The sequence below is a fragment of the Caretta caretta genome, chromosome 9 (assembly GCF_965140235.1).
Source record: "Caretta caretta isolate rCarCar2 chromosome 9, rCarCar1.hap1, whole genome shotgun sequence".
Taxonomy (NCBI): Eukaryota; Metazoa; Chordata; order Testudines; family Cheloniidae; genus Caretta; species Caretta caretta.
Window position 1 is genome coordinate 22,342,279 of NC_134214.1, and position 25,871 is coordinate 22,368,149.

Here is a 25,871-nt window from a genome sequence, read left to right on the forward strand (position 1 = left end):
AGCCCTCCAGTGGGTTCTCTACCCTGACAGGCTGGAATCTTCAATGTAAAAAATCTGTTCCACATCTGAGAAGTCTACCCTTTTTCCTCCCACCATGTCAAAGAATTCAATACTGAAGAAGTTGGGGAGACAAGTTCCCCTACATTTCCCAAAAACTGTGCCTTATTGAAAAACATAATCTGGTTCTGCCATGTTGCTTGGCCTACAGGGCCATTTCTATGCCTGATTGCAGGAGACTCATTAAGAATGATCACTCCCTGAGAGAGAATATTTTCCTAGCTTTGGCTTTAATGATGTTTGCTTTTATAGGAAGCTAGGAATTACCAAGCTGGATCAGCCAGTGGTCCATCTAGTCCAGTGGCTCTGAACCTTTCCAGACTACTGTACACCAGTCAGGAGTCTGATTTGTCTTGCGTACTCCCAAGTTTGACCTCACTTAAAAACTACTTGCTTATAAAATCGGAAATAAAAATACAAAAGTGTCACAGTATATTATTACTGAAAAATTGCTTACCTTCTCATTTTACCATATAATTAAAAAAATAAGTCAATTGGAATATAAATATTGTACTTACATTTCAGTGTACAGGATATATAGCAGCATAAACAAGTCATTATCTGTATGAAATTTTAGTTTATACTGACTTCGCTAGTACTTTTTATGTAGCCTGTTGTAAAATTAGATAAATATGTAGATGAGTTGATGTACCTCCTGGAAGACCTCTGCATACCCCCAGGGATACGCATATCCCTGGTTGAGAACCACTGATCTAGTCTAGTATACTGTCGCCAACTGGCCCATACAAGATGCTTCAGAAGATGGTTCAAGAAACCCCATAATGGAAAATAATGGAATAACCTACCCATAGGGGAAGTTTATTCCTAACTCCCATCACTTAATACAGTATCTGAATTATGCACTGAAGAATAAGAGTTTATATGCCTCATTTAAAAAATAAATATATATACACACACACAATATCCTGCCTAATGTAACTGGATTTTCTCATTATGCATATAAATGTCTAATCTTTTGTCAAGTCCTACTAGATTTTTGTCCTCAATGGTATTTTGTGGCAGAGAGTTTCATAAGTTAATTGTGTATTGTATAAAAAAAATAAAACCCTTTATCAGTTTTAAATGTGCTGCCTTTCAGTTTCAATATACATCCCCTTTTTCTTATAAGTGGTGTTGGAGAACTGTCTATTATTAAGGTTGTCCCAACATTATAATACTGTTTTCAGTTGCTTAATTTGAACCATTTGGGCTGAAATATTCCACACTGGGTGTCTGCCTCAAGCTAAAACATTTTGGAACATTTCCACCAAAATAGTTCATCCATTTCCAAGAAGGATGCTAGGGAGAAATATGTTCTTTTGCCCACGTTAAAAAATTCTAGTGACTTTCACACACCCTTGCTTTGTAGAAGAGACTCAAAGCTCCCACATATGACCAGTCATCTCCACAGAACAACTGAGCAAAAAACGTATTGTCACAAGGTGTCTGGCCCTGTAATTGAAGTAGGTCCAGTTCTCCTGTGCCAGGACAGGTGCTCCCATTTGTCCACTTAATGGGGTGGAGCAGTGCCTGGGGGCTATAAAGGATCAGGGAGAGACTGAATGAGTTAGGGAGTCTCAGTGAGTCAGAGCAGACTGGTTCAAGCAGGGACAGATGAGAGCTGCCAGAGACCAGGGATACTGGAGAAGGTCCTGAAAGGAAGAAGGTGTTCCTTGGGGAAGACTGAAGACGAGAGTATCAAGAGGAGTTTGCTGGCTGTCATCGCCAAGCCTCAGAGCCAAGGCTGGAGGGCTGAAGGCAGGAGGAGGAGCAGAGGAGAGCTAGAGCCGAGGGCTGAAGGCAGGGGAGCAGCTAACATTGCCAGGGCCAGACAGCTGGACTCAGAGGGATCATGAGAAGGCTAGGGTGAGTGACAGATGCTCCCTCTGACAAGATGCTCCCCAGCAGAGAAACTATGGGGGGTGGTTCCCACTGGGAAGAGTGGGGTTTCTCTCCAACTGGAAGGGCTAGGGTAGCTGTCCTGGGGCAAGGACAGGGGAAGGATGACAGACACTCTGGGCCTCGTTGAAGGCTCCAGTGTATGGGGCATCAATGACAAGATGTGTTGTGTTTGCACTGGGGTGAGAAATGGACTATATTTGTGACTTTTGATGGAAACCGAATGAACTGTGTTTGGCAATAAACCAGCCCCAAAGAGGAGTAGTATTTAAGATCTGAAGTGGATTTACTGGGGACTCTGAAAGGGTAAACTGAGGAAGGCATGCTTGTCATGCTTTGGCCTATTGCAGGAAGGTTCTCCAGGCAGGGCTCCCCTATGACATCTACGTTACAATAACATTAAGGTTAAAAAGTCAAGTACTCAAAGGTTAGGAAATGCCAGGAATTAAGGTTGCCTCTGCAATTTTGATTTGGCCTCTTATGCATATGCATGGAAGAAAATAGTACATGATCAGGTAATTAAACTGTGGGTATATTTACACGTAAACTAGCAGCCCAAGTATATATCTAGGTTCCTGTGTATTTGAGTGGCTCGCCCATGTTGAAGCCTGTGCCACCATATTTATACTATTATAGTTACCCATACTAGGTAGATTGAGGCTAGCATGGGTATACCTACCCCACTACAATCACACCTTCACTTGCAGTATGGTAAAAGTTTGGCAAAGTTATAAACAACTGAAAATGGGATCTTATAATGGAAAGTGTCAGGCAACTTCAATAACAGGGGGTGCTATCAGCCATGTCTATAATAATGTGTTTACAGCTATTAAAACGAAACAGTGCCAACATTTTTCCTTGTAAGGAAGTTTATCCAAATCTCTAATTTTGTTACTCCACACTGAAACTTTTGTATCACTGCAGTACAGTAGAACCTCAGAATTATGAGCACCTCAGGAATGGAGGTGGTTTGTAACTCTGAACAAAATATTCTGGTTGTTGTTCTTTCAAAAGTTTACAACTGAACATTGACTTAATACAGCTTTGAAACTTTACCATGCAGAAGAAAAATGCTGCTTTTTACCATACTAATTTAAATGAAACAAGCACAGAAACAGTTTCCTTACCTTGTCAAATATTTTTTTAAACTTTCCCTTTATTTTTTAGTAGTTTACATTGAACACAGTACTGTACTGTACAGTATTTGCTGGTTTTGTGTGTCTCTGCTGCCTGATTGTGTATTTTCGGTTCCAAATGAGGTCTGTGTGGTTGATTGGTCAGTTCATAACTCTGGTGTTTGTAACTCTGAGGTTCTACTGTATTTTTTTTTGAGATAGAGTGACCAGTCCTAATCACAGGATTTCAGGTGAGGGTGTACCATTGATTTAAGTGATGGCATTGCTTCAGGAAGACAGATCCATTTTTTACAAGTCATGTTTGAACACACAAAACAAATTAGCAGGTAAAAACCACATACTTAATGCAATCCTTTTAATTTCAAAACTATGCTAGGTTATTAAATGTGAGTTAATAGGAGCTTTTTATTGATTTATTCATAAATGCTTTTCTTTAAAACTTCCTACATAGTTACATGGTACTATAAATGCATAATATCAGCCAGCTGTTTATGAAAATTAACAATGAGTATAATATTATGCTGTTTTCTGTTCCATAATTTTCATTTTTTTAACCATAAACCTTTTTTATTAGGTCCGTAATGTTATTAATGATGCAGTGGATTTACTTGAATTCCGTGACAGAGTCATTAAGGCCTCTTTGAACTATGGGCATTTAGTTGTTTCAACTTCTCTTCAGTGTTATGTGTTTTCGTAAGTAATTTCAATTAATGAAGTATTATTTGATCCATTCAATCATTGTGAGATTCAAAAGGAGCTTGATTTAAAGTCCAGTAGCTTATACATGGTTTGAAAACATCAAATCTTTTTATAGATATATGTCATAGAACCCACCTATATACATACTAATGTATATTTTCATAGTTGCATAAGGAATTACCATAATGTGTTCCAGTGGCAGAGCCAGCTTTTGCAACCAGGAAGGGGGTGGATCATTGGTGGTGGGTTGGAGACCAAGTCTGCCCCACATTTGCCGGGAAGTGGAAGCTCCCATCCTGTGGAACTGGGCCCAGATCCCCACTCTGGGCATTGTGACCTGGAACACAGGGTTGCAACACCATTCAGATTTGGCTTTGCCACCACTCTGTCATAACTGAGGGGTGCCTGGGCCAAATTTCAGTGAGTGGCTTTGTGACACGTGGCACAAGGTCACATCACCATGTGACCCCATGCACCATATTGCAATGCCCAGAGCAGGGAGGCAAATCCAGACCTGTGAGACAGGAGCTGCTGATGCTGGGTGAGTGAGACCCAGGCTTCCTCCCCAGCCCTGTGTAAAAATTCATGTCATACACTTCCTTCAGTCAATTGCATAATATGCTTGAAAAGATGCCACACGTCAACCTGAAAGCTGCCACAGAGATGGTCATACTGCCTTTTAACCCCCATTAGCTCCACCACTGTTGAGTTCTACTAACATGAATGAAAGTTGCAAAGTTAAACCCTATCTTTGAAAATGTACCCTATGTGCCAGATCCTCAGCTGGTATAAATTGTCCTGGCTCTGTTGGCTTCAGTTGAGCTATGGCAATTCACACAAGTTGATGATCTGGCAAATGGAGTAAAAAAAATAGCTGATAAATACATTTTATGGGAAATTACTCTTACCCTTCAAATATCTAAATATGGGCAGGCAATTGCTCACCTCTAGATTATGGAGCTGCCAGTTGCATCCATTTGGCCATTTGACCCATTTGCACTGGTTACTGCTTTGATAACATTGCTTTTTGCTCAGAGTCCATGACATACAAGCTGTTTCTTGGATACCATTACCTTTGCTCTGCAGATTGGCCAGCAGTTCCTTTAGAGATAGGATTTATTGTTTATAAGTAAGGCTACGTTTTAGTCATGAGTATTTTTAGGAAAAGTCAGGGGCAGGTCATGGGCAGTAAACAAAAATTCATGGCCCGTGACCTGTCCATGACTTTTACTAAAAATACCAGTGAATAAAACTTGGGAGGGGGCTGCCTGGGAGCCCCACGGGTGCTGGGGGAGGGGCGGCACGTGGTCTAGGACTCCCGCTGGTGCTCGGGAGTGGGGGAGTTGGCGGCACCAGCAGGCTCCTTACCTGGTTCTGTGCCTCTCTCCCCCAGCAGCAGCAGCAGAGTTTGGGTGTGGGAGGGGGCAGTGGGTTGAGACACAGGACAGGGTGAGGTGGGCTCTGGGCGGCGTTTACCTGGGGGGGCTCCCCAGAAGTGGCAACATCCCCCTCACTCAGCTGCTAGGCGGAGGCGTAGCCAGGCAGCTCTGTGTGCTGCCTCCGCCTGCAGGCACTGCACCACAGCTCCCATTGGCCACAGTTCCCGGCCAATGGGAGCTGCAAAGCCAGTGCTCTGGGCGGAGGTAGCCCGCAGAGCAGCTTGGCCATGCCTCCACCTAGCAGCTGAGTGAAGGGGATGTCACTGCTTCCAGAGAGACCCCCAGGTAATCGCCACCCAGAGCCCACTTCACACCATCCGGTGCCCCAATCCCCTGCTCCCTCCCACACCCAAATTCTCTGGGGGGGGGGGGGAGATGAGGCAGAACAGTGGCCCAAGACTGCCCCAGCAGAAGCTGATGCACCTGGCATAGGTGCTGCCTGAGCTGCTCCTGAGCCAGGCGCACCAGCCGCTACAGAAGTCACAGAGGACACGGAAAGTCATGGAATCCGTGACTTCCGTTACCTCTGTGACAAAGGCCTGGTCTATACTACAGAGTCACGTCGAAGGAAGCCGCCTTAAGTCGATCTGTTAATGTATGTGTCTACGCTACCGGGTCCTTTATGTCGACCTAAGTCGCCTCTGATGTCGACTTCTGTAATCCACCTCTGCAAGAGTCATAGCACTTAGTTTGATTTTCATGGACCAACTGCGAGGTAGTGTAGACGCAGCACTGTGTAATTCGACTTAATTGGCCTCCAGGTGGTGTCCCACAATGCTCATCTGTGACCGCTCTGGAGATCATTCTCAACTCTGCTGCACTGCAGCCAGGTACACAGGACACAGCCCCTTCCCTGCTAAAGCTCCGGGAACTTTTGAATTTCCATTTCCTGTTTGATCAGCACTGGGAACATGCCAGCTTGAGCACAGCCGATCATGGAGACTACATGCCCCAAATGTGCTCCGGCCTGGTCTGCACAGGAGGTGGTGGATCTCATCTCTGTGTGGGGAGAAGGGTTTGTGCAGGCAGACCTCTGATCCAGCAGAAGAAACGCTGACATCTATGCAAAGATTGCTCATGGAATGGTGGAGAAGGGCTACACGAGGGACACACAGCAGTGCCGTGTGAAAATAAAAGAACTTCGCCAAGTGTACCAGAAGGCAAGGGAGATGAACAGTTGTTCTGGTGCTGAACCCCACACATTCCGGTTCTACAATGAGCTGCATGTGATTCTTGGGGTGACCCTAGCACCCCCTAGGACCCCCACAAACAATGTGGACACCTCACAAATGTGAGAATCTAGGGACAACAAGGAGGATTATATGGTGGATGAGGAGGAGGAGGATAATGGGAGACAGGCGAGTGGTGGATCCATTCTCCCCAAGAGCCAGGAAATATTTTTAACCCTGGAGCGCTCTGGGTCGCAGGACATCACGGTGGTTGACAGTGATGCCTGGGAAGGCACCTCTGGTGAGAATACAGTTAAAATGCACACTTGGAGCACAGCAGCTCCCACGGTTGATTTACCTACTGATTCCCCACTGACTGGTAACTCTCTGGCGTTGCAAGCTTCCAAATAACGATAGCCACTTGTTTCTCCACTGTCAGAGCAACTCTCATTTTTGTGTTGCTGAACTGCAGGGCAGGGGAAAGCTCTGCACAAAGTTTCTGGAAGGTGGTCTTCCGCATTCGAAAGTTCTGCAGCCACTTCTCATCATCCCATACCTGCAAAATGATGCTGTCCCACCAGTCAGTGCTTGTTTCATGGGACCAGAAACAGCACTCAACAGAGTGCAACTGCTCTGTGACTGCCATCAGAAACTGTGAATTGTTTTTTTCAATGGCTTGCAGCAGGGCTGCCTGGAGGACATCACTATGTTCCACATGGCAAACCTTACTTTGGCTCTGGAAATACTGCAGGAGAAAGCATGAGGTGTTTGAGATGCTCACAGCAAGAGTGCACAGCTGAGCAGGCTCCATGCTTCTGTGGTTATGGCATACACACGGCGATTTCAAGGCGCAAAAACCACTGAGTTGTTTGCTGTTGATGTGAGGGAGGGAGCACAGTATATCATGGGATGTCGACGCAATGTTCCCATTCTCCCCTGCAACAATGTTTTGGTCCCATGAGGCATTGCACAAATTTCCCAAAACACACTGCGGCAAGTTGCACTTTGGGATAGCTACCCACAATGCACTGCTTTGTGCATTGATGCAGGTATTGCTAGTGAGGACGCACTCCATCGAGACAATGAGCATGGTGTGTCTACGCACAATCGACTTCATTATTTTGGGGTCTCAAGGTCGAATTAGATAAAGTCGACTTAATTTTGTAGTGTAGACAAGCCCAAACTTGCAGCCTTATTTATAAGAGATGATATAGAACTCAATCATGTCATGTCTGTAATGTAGTTCACCAGTCATAGGTGCTGGAATCTAAAGCTAATAATTCCTAATTATTGTTTTCCTGCTCAATAATGTGATTGTTGTTGAACCACCAGAGCAGGCATAAGTTCATATGGGAGTAAATCCTGTGGCCAGTGTAAAAGCTGCGGAAGACTCTGAACAAACTAAACTGATGTGGTTCTACAATGTGTAGGAGGGCAGAATAGAGTGAGGTTTTGTGCGACTTACAAGCCATGGAGCACAATACTACAAGAGCTCTGTGTACCCCAGTGCATAAAGTGTTTAGGAAGCAGGAGGGAAGATGTGCAGCTGCATGATCCACTGGCTAAACTCATGTGATGAGTTTTGCAAAGGCGGAAATGGTGGTTAGAAACCCAACTGCCATGACTTTCAACAGGAATTGGACACCTAATTATCATTCATACCTTTGAAAATCAAAGATAAAAATGTATTTTCATTACTTTGTGAATTTTTGAAATGTTAATTAATGCTAATCTTAATATTATTTTAGTACAAAGAACTGGAACACACCGCTTATCTTTGACCTCAGAGAAGGAACAGTTAGCTTAATTCTACAAGCAGAAAGGTAGTTTGTTTATTATAATGCACAAGACTAATTTTTTGTTAAAATGTACATTTGTAAAACTTGGGTGGGTGGGTGTTTCTCAAATACTAGTAACAAAATAAAATATACACTATTGGAGGTAGTGGATGGAGTCATATTGTGTGACTAAAAGGTCACGTTGTTATACAGTATCTATGATATGATTGCAGAACTGAATTGCTTCATAAATTACATGTGCACTGTATCATTATGCTTATCTTTTATTTACAATGGAAAGTAAATAATCTTCAGCTGTTACACTAACATCTTTTTTTGATCTTTTATATTTGTTTGTTTAAATGAAACATATTATATAGAAATAATCTTTACTACAAACTGGTCCTCTACTTATTAATAAAATTGTCAACTGTGCTGAATAAAAGTAAAATGCAATTTTACATTTTCACTAATAGTACTTATATGTAATATTTATACATGCATGAAGTGGCTGTATTTCCTCCATTTTAAATGTTTATGTGGTTACCTACCTGAAAATCATTTACCAAAGAGACCTTTCTTTGTGTGTAGCTCTGCCGAGAGTCAGCATTGTTTTGTGGAATAAGACCGGGAATCAGGAACTCCTGAGTTCTAATTTTAGTCTTCCTCTAATTTGCTATATGGCCTTGGACAGATAACTTAAGCCCAAATTTTCAAAAGTGTGTATTATTTTTGAGTGCCCAATTTTAAACACTTGGGATCTGATTTTCAGAGGTATTGTGCTCTTAAAGCTCCAAATGTAGTCAGTGGAGGCATTTCGGGAGATCAGGCCCTAGATCTGAAGTTAGGCACTCAAATTTAGAAGGCGCTTTTGAAATTGTGGGGACAGATCCTCTGTTACTGTGAATTGTCGTAGCTCCACTGAAGTCAATACAAAATTTTTGGGAAATCATTCTTCCCTTGCAAATATCTATATGAGTAGGCAATGGCTCCCACTGTAGACATAGAGCTATGACAATTTATATCAGCTGAGGATCTGCCTTTGGCCTTTAATCTTTCTATTTGAATTTTCTTCATCTGTAAAATATCGATTATACCAACTTCTAACAGTAGTTATTCATTGTTATTTAAATTCTATATAAATACTAGGTCACAAGCATAAGCCATTGAAAAAGGCCACTTCTCTATAGGGAAAGGCATCTTAATAAACTGACTTTGGAATTAATTACTGAAAGTATCTTCTGCGTATCTACAGTTCATCTGCCTTCCATGACAGTTCAGTCCTGGTGAAAAAACAGATACAGAAAGATCTAAAAAATGGCAGATGTAAGCTCTAAATCAGTTTCTAAACTATATACACAGTGAGCACCCTTTGCAGCTGCTGAGCTTCTGTGAGCACTTTTGTGTAGGGGGTTCAAAATCATAGTATTTTCTAACTTCCTATAGACAGGTCCCTTATCATCAGAATATGTAATGTGAGAGTGTAAAACTATAGAATATACTATCTTAGGGAAATTATAGTAACAGATTTCCCATAACTAATTAAAATCCTTATATTTGAAAGACAAGAACCTTAAAATTGAATTCACCAAGTGTAGAGCTTTCTTTCCAAAAATAGAGTTCCAAATTTAAGGTTTATAAATTATGTAGCTTACACAGAAAACACTTGCAGTATTTTAGACAATTATCTTAAAACTGATGGATCTTTCTACCATCCTCCACTACAACTAATTAAATGAGCTATGTTGTTTGCAGGCATTTTCTTCTTATAGATGGTGGAGGGATCTATTTATATTCCTATGAAGGACGATTAATTTCATCTCCAAAATTTCCAGGAATGAGGACAGATGTATTAAATGCCCAAACTGTGTCTTTGAGTAATGATACTCTTGCAATAAAAGACAAAGCTGATGAAAAAGGTATGTTTACAGTTTAACGTTTCCACTTTGGCTAGCAAGTTACTTGCAAAAGTGTTAAAAAGCTGATAATTACATGTGCATTTGATATCTTTCTTTCATACGTAGCGCATTCATGAGTTAAAAATTAAGCATGAAACCAAAATAGTAATTTTTCATATTAATTTTGATTTTTGTTTTTATTTTTAAAGTACTACTAATTTTGCAGTAGTTGCCTACAGGACAGTATTTTCATAATGGGAAAAAGGTATGTTTCTTCCACAACCTTCCACTCTCCAGTTATAGGCAATGCCACGTGTGACAGGTTCCTCCTGGGGTGCCACCTGGAACTGGGGTACTACTGAGCCTTCTGACCCACCAGCCTGGGCTCCCTCTCACCCTGTGCTGCTGTGACAAGCTGCAAAACCCCCCAAGCTTGCACTTTCATCAGCATTCACACAGGTAGTGGCACACCCAGCTGCAGTTACATGCAGGGCTCTCTAACCACCAGCTTCCCAGCCTGGGACCCCAGAGCAGTACCATCCTGGCCTGGTCAAATCTGGCCAGTATATGGGTTTAATACCCGGTCCACCTCTACCTCAATGTGAAGAGGACCATGCACACTTGTGGTAACCAAGCTGAGATTTTCACCGGACACCTTAGTCAACCGCACATTTTTTTGGATTAAAACATGAAATAAATTTATTAACTAAAAAAGATAGATTTTAAATGATAGCAAACAGATCAAAGCACATTACCTAGTAAATAAACAGCAAACTGTGCTTAAGATACTAGACAGATAGGATATGAATTAGCAAATTCTCACGCTGAGTGATAAACAGGCTGGCAGATTCTTAAGGCAAAAGCTGCCTTTGCTTGCAGCTTGGGTTTCCCAGGTTTTCATACACAGGCTAGAACTCCCGTTAGCCTGGGACCATTGCTTCCACCAGTTCAGTCATTGTTCCTCAAGTTTTCCAGGTGTGTTGTTGTAGGCAGAGTGAGGTACCACCATGATGTCATTTCCCCCTTTTATATCTTCTTCCCACTTGCAGGAAAGCTCTTTTTCTGTAACCTGAGTCAAACAGTTCCCATTTTATAGTGCTGTCTCTGAGAGATTTCTGTTGTACACTGTTCCTGGGGTAATCCTTGTGCTTGTGTGCATTTCTTCAATAAGCCATTAACATTGTTTGGCCTTTTTACTGTTGTACCTGAAAGGCTGCTTGTGGGTGTTTTCAACCTCACAACATGTTTCAATAACACATACATAGCTAAACTTCGTAACTTCACATACAATGATAGTGTATACAATGCAACGAGATATTAATGTCTAGCAGATCAAGACTTTTAGAATGATACCTCCGAAGGCGTACTTTGTACAAAACATATCCTAATTATATGACAGTGATGAATAAGGGGGTACCACGGTGTCACACCATGGAAAAACCAGGAGTCATTTGCAGTGAAAATTTCAATAATTTCTCACTCTCGCACATGGTTCACAATAGAAATACCAATGTGATTACTGTTTTCCCTATCTGCCTACTGAACTCAGGAGCCAGCAGTGCATTAATTGTGACAGATTGTAGCCTTCAGATACTTTTTGTTTTGGTTAACTATTTTTCAGCATTGTTAGTTTTATGTGCAGCTTTTATGGGGTTAGTTGTGACTCAGTAGTGTTTCAGAGAAATATTTGTTTATAAATGTTTACAATCTTTTACAGGTGGAGTTTTAATTTCTAACACTGTCACAAAATCTTTCTCTCTCTCCAAATGAGCAAACATAAAGTTCAGGCATCTCTTTTGTGTTAAAGATTTTGAGATCTGCCTCCTGCATCCCCCTTTCTTTTAACCACAGAAGGGACTGTGTAGTTGTCTCTTCACCTGTTGAATTTTTTTGAGTCTGCTTGATAAGGAATCAAGAATACTGATTCAGAGGGCGGAGTATTTTTTCTATAGTTATTCATGAGTCATTGATAGCAACTATGTGTTGTATTCAATGTGTTTTGTAGCAAAAAATTCTACCTTTTTATTTTCTAGAGATTAACAATCCTTACTTTCTTCTACCCAGGAAATCTAGAACTAAAGGTGCCTAAGGACTGTATTTAGGACCCCAGACTGCTAAGATATTTCAATTATACCTGATAATTTCTTCCATAGTTCTGTCCTCTAATCTGGAATTACCATCTCTAAGAGGGACAGAATAGTTCAGTGTTTGAATCTGTTCCTTCCTTTGTCTCTTTGCATACTTCCCATAAAAGTGCAATTGTGGAGATGTTTTTGTTTGCTTTGCTTTGTTCTGTAGATGCTCGCCCACTAAGAACCGACCTTAACACCAAGTCATATCACATAGATCACAGAACAACTATCATATGGAAATGGCTTTTACTGTCCTCCTTCTCTACATGTTTTCCAGTAAACACATCTCAGAGATGGCATCCCTTTTTATATTTAGGTTCTATGAATAGCGTTATACACTACAGAACTGTCTTGGCCCTATGATACCAATTTCAGAATTGAACAGGACTAGTTGGAGCAATGAAATTCTGGAATCCATTTTGGATTTGCTTCTCTAAGAAACAAGTCCAATGTTTATTTTAAATGTTTGAAAGCTCTGACTTTTACTATTAATATGAATTTGAGCATTGCCTATGTTCAAATCTTCATTTCCATTGAAAACAAAGGTTTTTAAACTTCTCATAGCCACTGTAAAAACTTGCTCCTCAGGGCAAGTCCAACATGGAAGCTGCAATTGTATCCCTATAGCCACCTGTGAAAGTAAAAGCACTTCATTTTTGTTGGAGCAAGAGTAGTCCTAATTATACTCTCTTGCTAAAATGCTCACCTCACTAGCTGGGGGGCAGTTTTGATGTATCCAGAGGCAAAAGGGGGACACCCTCTTCCCTTCTTTTGCAGGTGGGATGGGAAAAAGAGGGAAATTCTCAAGCAGGAGCAGCTGGGGCAGTGCTATATACACTCCTCCTGGTTCCCCCTCCCTCTCTGTCCAGCATGTGTTTCATTCTTTCCCTCCTCCACCCATCCTCTAAAGGTAGGGGACTATCCCACATGGCATTCAAGTGATGGAGCCTGGACCCACCTACTCCCAATGTCATTGCATAGCGGAGCTACAAGAGGCTGGATGAGTGGCTCCCCCCCAGCTGGGGGAAGTGGGTGGGTGGTGCTTCAACTTGCTCTTACTGTTTTGAGTAGACACTTTGAGCTCCATTTGCTGCATTGGCGAGTCACTGGTTTGACTCTCGTCCAACCTCATACTTACCCACACTTATGTAGTGAGCTAGATCTCTTATGATGTTGGGGACTAGACTGATCACCAAACTTTGTTTGGGGTCCAGAAGGGATTTTTCCCATATGGCAAAGTTTACAAAGTACAATGGGGTTTTTATACCTTCCATCTGTGGTCTGGTTTTGGAATTTTAAATTACATTGTTGCGACTTTGGCAGGTTCCAGTGCAGTTGATGGGTTTAAAGTGTCTGACATGAGGTCCCTCTAACCCAATGTGCTGTTAAGCATGGTCCTGAACAGGACATTGCATGGTGACAGGGTATGCTGCCATGTCTCATGTAGCATATGGCTCCCCTCATCTCATTTCTCCTACCTCTTGTGTGGAGGAGCGGAGTTGGTTGGGACTCTGCCTGTTTACCAGGGTCCCTGGGTAGGTCTGAGAGTATGGAGGGGGCTTTGCCTCAGACTTCCCCTTAGGTTTCTATAACCCAGGGCCACTGGTGCCCAGCTGAAGTCCACACTAGAAAAGGCTTGCCAGGAAGTTGGAGAGAATGGTCCCCATTGGTCAAGGGTTTTAATAAATTTGCAGCCTCAATGGTTAACCATACTAGAGCATACATGTCTCATTGTTTCTGTCTTCACATCAGCATAACATTTAAACATTTTAAAAGGAGCCACGAGTTGATGTGGCATGAGTGTATGGCTATCAAAATGCAAAGTCTGACAGTTCCAGGCATATTTAAAGGGACAGCACTGCATATGTGACTCATTGGTTGCTAAAGTATTTGTTCAATAATGTAGTCCTTTCAACCTTATTCACATGTATCAGACAGTTGTAGCAGCCATCACTTATTATCCAAAAGCGTGAAACCTGAGCTTCTTTTATTTCAGAGTCTGACAGTTATTAGGATGGGTTTGGGTTAGAGAAGCATATCAGCCTTTCTTCTTATAGACTATTTCGTAGACATTGCAAACATGATCCATCTCTTTCATCCCAATCCATCGGTCCTGTTATATTTACTGTATGCTTCAGCTTGACACACTTGATGTCTGCATGTCTTTATTATTTTTTCTTTTCCGTGATCTTGCTGACAAATGTTTCATTGATAGCTTGTGGTATTCATTGGAAGATGCACAGAGTTATGGCGTTTGACTTAACAGGTGTTTCATTTATAGGGCATATAAATATTCTGATACTTTAAAGGCGATTTATCTAGTTGCAGTATTCTCTTGTCATTACTTCATGGTAAAGTTGTGCTCAACTATACCTACAGTTTCACAAGAGCATCTTTTTTAAAACAAGCCATTGAATTGTCAAAATGGACAGTCAAGAAAGTGCTCTTGCTTTTTAATTAGCATGGTTAGAAAATTCCCTGCCAGCAATCTCAACTGCCATTAGATTAACCTGCACAAGTAGTCTCATTACCTAGACATGATGAACTTGGTTTTCAACAGCGAGTTCAGCTTTAGACTTACTTATCTTGCAAATAAGCAGCAAATGTACTTTCTTTTGCTCTAAGGGAAGAAACTCAGAATGAAGTACTAGTGCAAAGGACAAAAAAAGGTCCTGACAATGATCAGCAGTGAGTTAAACTCCATAATAATGCATGCACAGCGACTCACTCAGAATAAAAGCTGAAACTTCAATTACATGAAGACTAAAGTATCTATGAACATTTAAAGCAGCACTTCCCCAAGATAGAGAAAAGTGAGGGCGGGCTCTCCCTCTGCATTTAGGTGAGGGACAGTTGTGCTCCTTCTCATTGCTTAGTTCAACCCCCAGTTGTAGATACTTATCTTTTGTGGGCAATAAACACTTTATTCCATTGCAAACCATTATTTACAGTATATCAATATAATTTTATTACCTATTTTATTTCTTTTATTAAAATATGCTTTGGGAGAAGGTAAGCTTTAGAGGCAGGATATTAAAGACCTATACAATTTTTAATGTAAAAATTAAAATGGATTTTCATTAGTAAAACTCACATTTCACAATAAATTATTCAGAGAAGCATTGACTAACAATAAATTATACATATGTAAATGAAAGATACATTTTACTTCTGAGATAACATTTTCTTCATTTTATTATACTGTTCATATAAAGAAACTTAATTTTATTGCTGTACTAATCTTTGGTACAGCAGGGATAAATTATGACTTGTGCTATGAGTATTTTTAAATACAAGGTTTGTATAAATAATGTGTCCATAAATATCATATGTTATCTACACACACGCGCGCGCGCTTTTGAGGGCACTCACTCAAGTTCCTCTTCTGTTGCTCCTTTCACTCTATCCATCTTCATGGAGAAAAGGGTGTATCTTTTTCCTGAGCAGTGCTGCAGGCCCACTCTGCAAGTCTTGCCAGCCATTTCTGAGCTTGAGCTAATCAGTCACTTTCAGTGCCTCATCAAAGGAGGGATCTATAGATCCTGTGCTGGTGGGAGCTGTCAATCAGGATTAGCCAGCTCTAAAGAGGATTATCTAAATGTGGGGTTGCAATAAGGGCAGTGGAAAAGGAAGCTCTCTTTAGGGGAAAATGACTCTAGAGGTGTGTAATAGTCTTGCAGAAGGCCAGGACAGGGAAAGACAGAAACCCTGTGCCCAGAGATTCTTGCTTTTCTCAATTTGCTTTCCTATTAAGCCCACTGTAGAGAGGGTCCCTTTTCCTCTCCCCTATCAGAAGGTGAAATGTGTAGCTTCCCATGATACAACTTGCTCAGTCAGATCCTACTCTGTTTTCTGGGAGCCCTTTGTCAGTGGCCCAGAAACAGGGTCCTGGCCTGCTGCAATGCTCAAACAGACTTGGAGGAGGGTGAAGAAACTGTTCTTAGAAACAGATGCAGACCCTTTTGACTTCTCCAAGTGGTTTGTCCAGGAGAATGGAATGTCTTCATTTAATCTGTAGACTGTTATAGAAAAGGGGGACATAGACATCCTCTTTCTGGATGTTTTCAACTGAGAGAGAACCTTTCAAGATAAAAAATTAGGTTTTAAATGCTTGTAAAGAGTTGTTAGGATTTTCCAGATACTAATGTGGCTTTTCCTAAAACACTTACTAAGCATTACAGATTGGGCAGGATATTCATGTCCTCAGTCTGTGTGTGGTAGTTTGTACAAAATCCTCTTCATTTCATTTTCTACAGTCATTACGATAGCAATAGTATTGGTTTGTATAATAAGATCAAGAATTAAGGTCATGTAGACAACCATGCACAGAAATGAGAGCAAAACACCTCGTAAGTAATAACTCATTTTTGTTTGCATGTTTAACCATCTGCAGAAAATAACACTTGTACACAACCCTTTCATTCTCTTCTGCAAGTGCTACCAACGACCTCAGGAGAACACCTGTTCTCACAACCTTTTTTCCTCTACCAGTGAAACCAACGACCTCAAACCAACATCCTGTATCCTGAAAGAAACCCACAATAACATATTATTAATACATTAACAGCGCCATCCTTTGGAATAAAAATATTCATATGTTACAGGGTTCAGATGGTAACATACAACTTACAAGGGCAAAGTTCAAGTGGAATGTGATGTCATTAAACCTCTGAGATGTGCCTCTGAAATTATTAACAATCTTCCTGTGTTTAATTTTTGCTGAATCATGTACAGTTTTACAGAAATGTTCTTAACAGTGAGATATTACTTTCCTCACTAGCTTTGAGTAGCCCAGACCACATCTGTCAGAATACATGTAAGCTTGTTCTTCCTTTCTCCCTCTTTGTGAGCCGTTTGGCCAAACCAGAAGTACAAGTTATACACAAGCAAAGTTTGTAGACATTCAGATATGATACAGAGTATAAAACCCAAGCCTACATCATGTAGAATTTATGCTCATTTATGACTGTGCAAAGTTGTAGGTAGGAGATTTCCAGGCCATAAAGCAGCTGTAACTTCCCTTCATCAGAGTGGTTGCGCTAATGAGCAGCAGAGGGCTTGGATGGGCCCTTGGGCACTATAAAAGAGAATCACAGCTTTCTTCATCTTCTTCCTTTAAAAAAAAAAAAGGTCCCTAGTCCTTTTTCTTTCAAAGAGACTGTGGAAAACATAAATGAGTGGATTTTTGGCAGGGGTAGGAGTGTGTGGAAGTGATGGATTTTGTTAATTATTTTTTTTAAGGGGGGAAGACATGCAAAAGCTTCACAAAGTTGCATGTATCTCTAAGGCAGAGGATTTTTGAGGGATCAAGCTGGTGACAAAATTTTAACAAGGGATGAACATGATGATCCAAAACTAATTTCTGCATTCACCTACATCATCTAGAAATTAATATAATTATTAGACTAATGTTAATTAGTTAATATAATTGTTAGATTAATGACTGGTGAACTATGACAGAAATGTCAAAATGGAATTTTCCCCTGAATGAGTGTACCATATTTCAACATTGTGACTAAAATAAGCACTCTGATAAGAAAGATTGATGTTTAAGATTTTGATGGGTCAAATTTTCAGTGTTCAAATTGAGATTTTTCCTGCAGTCAGCAGCACATAATGAATAAGTGTACCAACCTTTAAGATTTTAGTTCACTTGTCAGTATGAAATTTAGATGTTCAAATCAATCAATTACCCTGTAATAAGCCTCTATATTATATTAGATAATACAACAGAAAGCTTGGAAAATCAATGAAGAGTTTGGAAAGTCTGGCAAGGAGATATCTGACCACAGAAATGTTGAAATCTAACAAATATGATATATTTCATTATTTAACACTACACGTTTTATTTTTCGAGTTATCTACTTGTTTGAAGCATTATCTGGGAAGCCATTAGGTGATGGGAAGCCTCTTATCCACAAGGTAATGTACATACTGTAATTTCACCTTTCAAATTGCATATCATATCTAGGAAGAAAGAAATAACTATTGGGGGTTAATATCATACTTAATAGAAAATAGTAATAATACTTAATAGAAAATATTTTGACAAATCTAATTCTTTTATAGCACAAATTACACGGATGTATATACTGTGTTGATATATATAATTGTAAGGTATAGATTGGAAACCTTGGCTTTGTATAATTGTCATATTTCTCCACCCCAAGAGATCAAAGTGAGCTTCAGGAGAGTGTCAGAGGAATACTGGTAAGGGAGAATTATAGTCTGTCATATGTTGCAGTGAAGCTGACCACTTGAATTCCCTCTGTTCTCACTCCAAAGCCACTTGATTGGCATCTGCCTATCTCAACACTGAAGTCCTTTGCACTATTTCTTTGTTCTTCTCTCAGGAGAGAGGAAAGAAGAAATGGTGCTGTTGGTCTCCATGCTCAATCTTTCTCTTTGTCTTCTCTTAAAGAGTGGTTGAACAGAAGACATTACCTTGGAGACATAACCTTGTTTCTTCTCTCCACTTTTTTCCTGGCAGTATAAGAAAGGCCTTGCAGGCAGTGGAGTAGACATCATGCAGCTCTGTAGTGGTAGCATTTTTGGGCAAGAGGCACAGGTGCTCCTTCTCTTCCTTTATGCTGCTTTATATTTATTTTTCTTTCAGACTTTCAAGATACTCATCAAGCCTTGGTGCTCCTGCAGCGTAACAGACTATGCTCTTAATGGATTAATGACCTTGTAGGAAATTAACCTCTGTAATGCTATACACTTAAATAAAATAGTTCTGGGACTAAGACAAACATAACAGGAATTTAGAAAAATCCAGTTGTTGAACAGTAATAATTTGTCACTTTTTTTTTAGTGGATCATCAGTTTCTTTTAATGTAGCATGATTCCTCCTATATGGATCTATCTGGCATAAACAATCGTTTTCTGTTTGTATTTTAGACAGAGATCACCGAAATTGCACTTGATCAGAAGGGAATTACAAATGAAAGGAAAATTGTTTTTATTGATAAAAACAGAGATCTTTATATTACTTCTGTGAAGAGATTTGGGAAAGAACAGAAAATTATCAAAATTGGTAAGAATCAAGCCAAAATTACATTAATCTACATTCTGGCAGCACACATATTTTATCTACAACAAGAGTGTTGAAAGCTCTATTATTTGATTAATTTAAAAATTCACTTGAAAGAACACTGGGGAATATGTTGTAGGGTACAATCTTGCTGTGGCTACTTGGGATGGATAAAATGAACTAATGTCAATTCCATTTCTAACTTCTGTGGTATTCAGCCACACTGAATAAACACATTAACTGGGTATTTTTTTATTATGCTCAGAAGTTAAATGGGTAAGTTTTTGACATTTAAACTGTCATGACTACATTTCAGAATGAAGAGCTCAAAGAGAATTATGAGAGAAGCCCACATGTCCCCTAGAGCTGTTGTGTATATATGTTGTCTGACTGCAGATTCTGATAACACTTGATTCAGAAGGTTTTCTTCACAACCTCCAGCACTAGAAACATAATATTGTTAAATAAAAAGTGAAGTTCTGGAGAAAGTGATGTGGTTCATCCAATAACCGCCCAAGCTGTATTATGGTCACTCATATTCATTTTGAACCTTGCCCTCCAAAATACAGTGTATGAACTGCCTCTGTAGTTTGGGCAGAAACAGTTAAAGAATAGACACTGCTTCCAGACTTGTGAATGTTTTGGTTAACAACAGTTGACAGTTAAGGCAATAAACAAAACTGAGCTATTTTGACTCCATATATGTTAGAAATGGGAATATAAATGTCAGAAAAACACAGAATAGGGAAAATTACTTACGATAATTAAAGTTTTTAAGAATAAATTTCAACTCATGCAGTAATAAAAATAAAACCTGCTTTTTTAAAATAGGTTTCAGAGTAGCAACCGTGTTAGTCTGTATCCGCAAAAAGAAAAGGAGTACTTGTGGCACCTTAGAGACTAACAAATTTATTTGAGCATAAGCTTTCATGAGCTACAGCTCACTTCATTGGAATCTCACGAAAGCTCATGCTCACGAAAGCTTATGCTCAAATAAATTTGTTAGTCTCTAAGGTTCCACAAGTACTCCTTTTTTAAAGTAATTGTTGATGACCTGTTAAGGGTAGCAGAATTCCAAGTATGTTTACATTGTTTGTGTTTATTGTGTATGTGCAAATACGTAATATTTGTTTATCTTTAAATTAAGGAACAATGGCACACACTTTGGCTTGGAATGACACATCCAACATACTTTGTGGACTCCAAGATACACGTTTTACAGTCTGGTACTATCCCAATACAGTTTATGTAGATAAAGATCTCCTGCCAAAAACACTGTATGAAAAAGATGCAAGGTAATAATATTTTTACTCAGAATAATATTACTGGATTTTTTTAAATACTGTGTTGAATTTTTCACTCAAATAATTCTTTACAAAGAAGGGTGTTAATTTAGCCACTTGAAATAGATGACAGCTGCTACCTTCAGAATTCCTGCTACATCACTATTTCTAGATTAGAAAAGGTTTAACCATAAGTGTTAGCCATTCAAGGTGTACTATAAAGCTTTTTAAAAATGAATAAATGATAGCTGTTTGAGGCAGAACACTTAAGCACCTGAAAAGGGATGGACTTAACCATGTGCTTTAAAGTGCCTATGCACATTGGGTTCATAGTGCTAATTACTGTGGGAAACCCATTGCCTTCATTTGAACTACTCACAATAATCAGTGTTTGCAGGATCAGGCCCTTGGATCATAAATCAGTAACCAAATACGCTTTTTCAAAAACCTATCTATATGTATAGTTCTTTTAACATTCATGGTTCTCCATAACAGTGCTAAACTTCAGCATCAGCATGATAAACAAGGCCCTAAATGCCATATATTATTTAATAGAACAGGGCATATGAAGGGTTCTGGAGCATCTAGTCTGCCTCAGATTTTCCCTGACCTCCTATAAAATGTATTTAAAATTTTCCAGCTTTGTGCCTTATTCATCAAAAATTGCTTTGTATTGGTGGGTTCTAATAAATAATCCTAATAAATAAATCACTTCTTTAGAAACTTCTATTCAAGCTTCTCAAAAAGTTTTATAAACAATGATATATTTAACCTTACAACACCTTATTAATTCTCCCATATGAAGAGAAAAGTAGCACATATCTTCATTTTACAAATGGGAGAATTGAGACACAGTGGCATTAAGTAATTTGCCCAAAGTCATAATGTATCAGTGGCAAAGCCAGAAATAAAACCCAAGTCTCTTTACTCCTGGTGCTATGCTCTTAGCATTATATAATGTTCCTCCCCTTTTAATAAATAATTCAATTAGGTAAAAAGATTCGGTTTTTTGAAATTACTTCCAATATTTTGATCCAAGTTCATTCTAGATAACAACTGAAAATATTGTAACCACCCTCACTGCAGGGTATCACTGCAAATAGTGTGATACACCAGTGCCCTTTAGATGTTTGGTACGATGAGCTCAAAAGCAAGCACAGTAGGTGCTCCAACCACTAGCCTATAAAAACTCTAGCCCTAAGTGGGTTCCTGTCAAACACTCACATATGTTAGGTAACTGTGGTTCCTTTATTTGACAATTATATGAAGGATAAACTGACAGTTTCTAATTCAGCCTAATATACATGTATTGAGATAAGAGTCTTGCTGGGAACCCTGCACACTGTTGTCCTGGTTTTAGACTGCGGCTTTGTGACCTCCTGCAGGTATTGCTGGTCCCTTTAAAGAGAGTATGGCTCTGCCCAAGTCTTAGCCTTCCTGTACGATCCCAGGCTGCTTGCTTCCCAGCCTTCTCTCCTTGGTCAGCTACTAGGCTGTTGTCTCTGGCATGCTGCTCTTGCTTTCACTCAACCTCCAGATTTCTTGATTCTAGTCCTTTCTGAGCTCTGATTGTATTTCTTTCCTATGCTGGAGGGATTATGGAATCCTTTACAGGCTGCATTTTGAATTGGGTAACACATTACTGAGCTAGTAGATTCATTACAATATATTCTGCCCAGAACTAAATTAAAAGACAAACTACTTTTTTTCTAGGGTGCAATCACCTAAATACAAAAGCTCAAATTTTAATCAGACTTTTCTTTAAAAACATATTGCCTTTATTGTTTTAAAAAATATAGTAGTGAATTGGTATGTTACAACATTTCTGTATTGTCAATGAAAAATATCAAACTGTTTATTTTTTCTCTGGATCGTTCATAGTTACCTAAGTAGAACTTTGGGGTTTCAAGTCATTTTCTGCAGTCTCTGGGGCTAGCTCTACAAAATAATAAAAAACAATCCACTAAGGAGAACAGTTCACTGTTTTTCTCTTCTTACAATAATCCTTGATATACAATCACTCTCACTCTCTCCAAAGTACTTTTCATTTCATAATTAACCTTTAAGACTCAGTACAGCCCAGAGCTTTTTATCCACATTTGTATGTTCAATTTCAACAGTTAAATGTGCAAATCGGGCGTTTTTGCAAATACCCAAATTGTATTTACACTTGCAGTGCTTGCACATGACAGTGTACACGTGTAATTTTGCGTCCAGATATTATATTCTGACTTTTAAAAATCTGAAAAGTTGTTTTAGATTTAAACTCCCATTGTACATATCTATTTAGTTGAATTTACAATGACTATTTAAATGTTTCTTTTCTGTTTGAAAACAAAGTTATAAGAAAAATGTATCAATAACTCTTACCTAATTTGAAAATCACTAATAGCTTTAAACTCCAACCATTATTTTCAATGAGGAAAAAAGTTAACGTGCTTTATTTGACTTTCTTTCAATAGCGAATATAGCAAAAATCCCCAGATAGTACGTTTTGTGGGAAATCAAGTAACGATCAGAAGAGCTGATGGCTCACTTATTCATCTTAATATATCACCTTATCCAGCTATTCTTCATGAGTATGTTAGCAGTTCAAAGTGGGAAGATGCAGTCAGATTGTGTCGCTTTGTTAAGGTAATTTTTAATACTCTACAGTATTCTCATAAATTACATTTGTTGCCATTGTTTATATTTTCAAGCAATATGTAGTAATAGTAATTATATATGTAAATATTCTAAACTATTTTCTTTCTTCAAGCTGTTGCTTTACCTTATAGTTTTTTCTTCTTATTTTAAGGCTGATCCAGAAAACACTTACACATGTGATTAATTTTACTGAAGCAAATAGTGCAAATGACTTCATTGGGACTATTCACAAAAGTGGAGCTAATAATGAGCATAAATGTTGTCTGGACTAGACCCTTACATAGCCAATTTTGTAAAAATGTTCTGTTCCGTATATAGTTACCTACAATCTTCGTTAAAAAACATTTCTTCCCTTTCATTTTCTTTTTCCTCACATTCTTTCTGATAATTTAGACAACAGCAGCAGATGAGGTGAGTATAGTAGTATACTTTTTAAAAAAGGAATTTTTCCTCCCCCATTAACACATATAAAGGAATTTTATCTTCTTATATATGGTTATCATGATTTATAAACAAAACTGTATCTTAAAAATGTTTTCTCTATTTTCTATATTATTTGAATTGAGTGGTCAATATACATATTGAGCTAATTTGGGATATATTGTGATGTTTATATTGAGTTGTTTCCCTTATCTGAAGGTGGATAAAAATGTTTTTATTCCAGTATTTGTCAGTTGGGAATTGGCATTTATGATTTCAAATGTAACACTGACAGAAATTACACTGTGTAATTTCAGTGCAACAATTCTTAAGAGACTGACTCTTATTTGCATCTTTTTGTAATTTTTTAAAAATACCGGGAAAGCGCGCACACACATATACCATCTATATTGAGTGGTAATACTGTATGTATAAGGTCCTTTCCATGGAAGTATAGTTATTGCTTCCAAGTCAGAGAGGTTTTTGGTATTTATAACTTTTCATGGTTGTTTACTATCTTCAGGGCTGGATTGCATTCAGTGACTTTAGGGTACTGAAAAGATAAATTGGTTAAAAGTTGCAAAGATCTTTCCTTCCTACCTTCTCTGGCTACCATCCCCTTCTCACCTTCCTATTCATTTTCGTCAATCTTTCCTCAGCTGCCCTTACCTACCTACAGATGAGCAAGACAAGGTGGATAAGGTAATATTGTTTATTGGTGAAAGAGACAAGCTTTGGAGCTTACACAGCTTGAAGAAGAACTCTGTGTAAGCTCGAAAACTTTTCTTTCACCAACAGAAGTTGGTCCAATAAAATATATTACCTCACCTACCTTGTGTCTCTAATATCCTGGAACCAACACAGCTACAACAACACTATATACCAGAGATGAGCAAGGTTTTTCTACTAAGAATGGCAGGAATATAGGGTTTTTTTGTTTACATTGTGTTTCGAAACTTGAATTGAGGGAGGATCTGGGGTCTTTTGACAAACAATATGATCAAAAATACCCCACAGCTCTTCTTTGATTGTTTGCTCATGTCCATTCCAATGTATGTGTGCATGCGCTGCGTGCATCATTGCCAGAAGTTTTTCCCCTAGTTGTATTCAGGGGGTCGACTCTGGTGCCCCTTGGAGTGGCGCCCTCATGGTATAGCATATAGGCACCTGCTGACCTGCCACCCCCTCAGTTCCTTCTTACTAGGAATGTAAAATCCTTAACGGTTAACTGGTAAGCATTAGTCTTACCAGTTAACCGACCCCAATGGTTAAACCCCAGCCCCAGGGCCAGCCGGAGCAGCCTCAGCTCCAGGCCGGCTGGCCAGAGCAGCCCCAGCCGCACCTGCCCGCCGACCCCAGGCCCATCCCGGCCTGCTGACTGCAGCCCTAGGCAGGCTGGCCGGCCGGCCAGAGCAGCCCCAGCCCCTCTCCTTTTAATCGGTTAATTAAACAACATAATTTTAATTGTTTAAATGGTTAACCTTTTAAACGCATATTTACATCCCTACTTCTCATCACCTGTGACGGTTGCTGGAACGCTGTTTGTCTCTTGCTTTACAAGTGATACTCTTTAGTGGTTCTTTATCTTGTAAATAGACTGTAAATCGTTAGAATTAGAATAAGTTAGCTAGTAGTTAGATAGCTTAGAGTAGTTAGTAAGACCTCGCTCTAAGGGGCTAGCCCACCCAGGACTCTGTGGCATTCCTTGGTCCCAAGGCTTCAAACAGTGTGCGGCGATCCACAAACCAATACTGGTAAGTGACCCACATGACAGCTGTCTAAAGTGCTTGGGCGAGGGCCACATTCAGGAACGGTGCCAGATTTGTAAGAACTTTAAGCCCAGGACAAAAAAGGAGAGAGATAACAGACTCAAATGCCTTCTCATAGAGGCAGCACTTCACCCATCATCGGAGTGGCAGCCCAAATCGGCACTGGGTACCTTGTTGGTCAGGAGTGCCCTGGTCTCCTTAAGAGAGGCACAGCATGGTTCGAGATCCGCGACACCGATGAAGGACACTACCACCTGGCGTCGACACACCTTCTGGCTAGCAACCAGTAACCAGCAAAAGTAACCACCAGCCACTGAAAAAGAAACCAAAGAAGTCAGACTGGGGGCCCTGTCCACAAAGATATAAGGCCACGGAGAGAGTGAGACTCCTGGCTGGGCCACTCTCAGACATCCATAGTACAATGAGCACCAGTGACTCCAGCCTTGGGATGAGGTCCATTGAGCCCATTGCCCATGGACTCCCTGCCTAGGGAAAGCCACAGAGGGGATACAT

General features: G+C 39.7%; 1 protein-coding gene across 4 annotated transcripts in view; it reads left to right on the forward strand.

Moving 5' to 3' along the window:
- Positions 1 to 25,871, forward strand: part of IFT80 (intraflagellar transport 80) — a 145,907-nt gene that overhangs the window by 102,205 nt on the left and 17,831 nt on the right. For 3 of the 4 annotated variants that reach the window (XM_048862752.2, XM_048862755.2, XM_048862753.2), the window contains 7 exons: positions 3,667 to 3,785; positions 8,148 to 8,222; positions 9,933 to 10,096; positions 18,065 to 18,129; positions 19,108 to 19,243; positions 20,388 to 20,535; positions 22,986 to 23,157. In XM_048862752.2, the coding sequence (XP_048718709.1) occupies positions 3,667 to 3,785; positions 8,148 to 8,222; positions 9,933 to 10,096; positions 18,065 to 18,129; positions 19,108 to 19,243; positions 20,388 to 20,535; positions 22,986 to 23,157 (879 nt within the window). The remainder of the gene's footprint in view (positions 1 to 3,666; positions 3,786 to 8,147; positions 8,223 to 9,932; positions 10,097 to 18,064; positions 18,130 to 19,107; positions 19,244 to 20,387; positions 20,536 to 22,985; positions 23,158 to 25,871) is intronic. The other variant, XM_048862754.2, reaches the window with a different exon arrangement.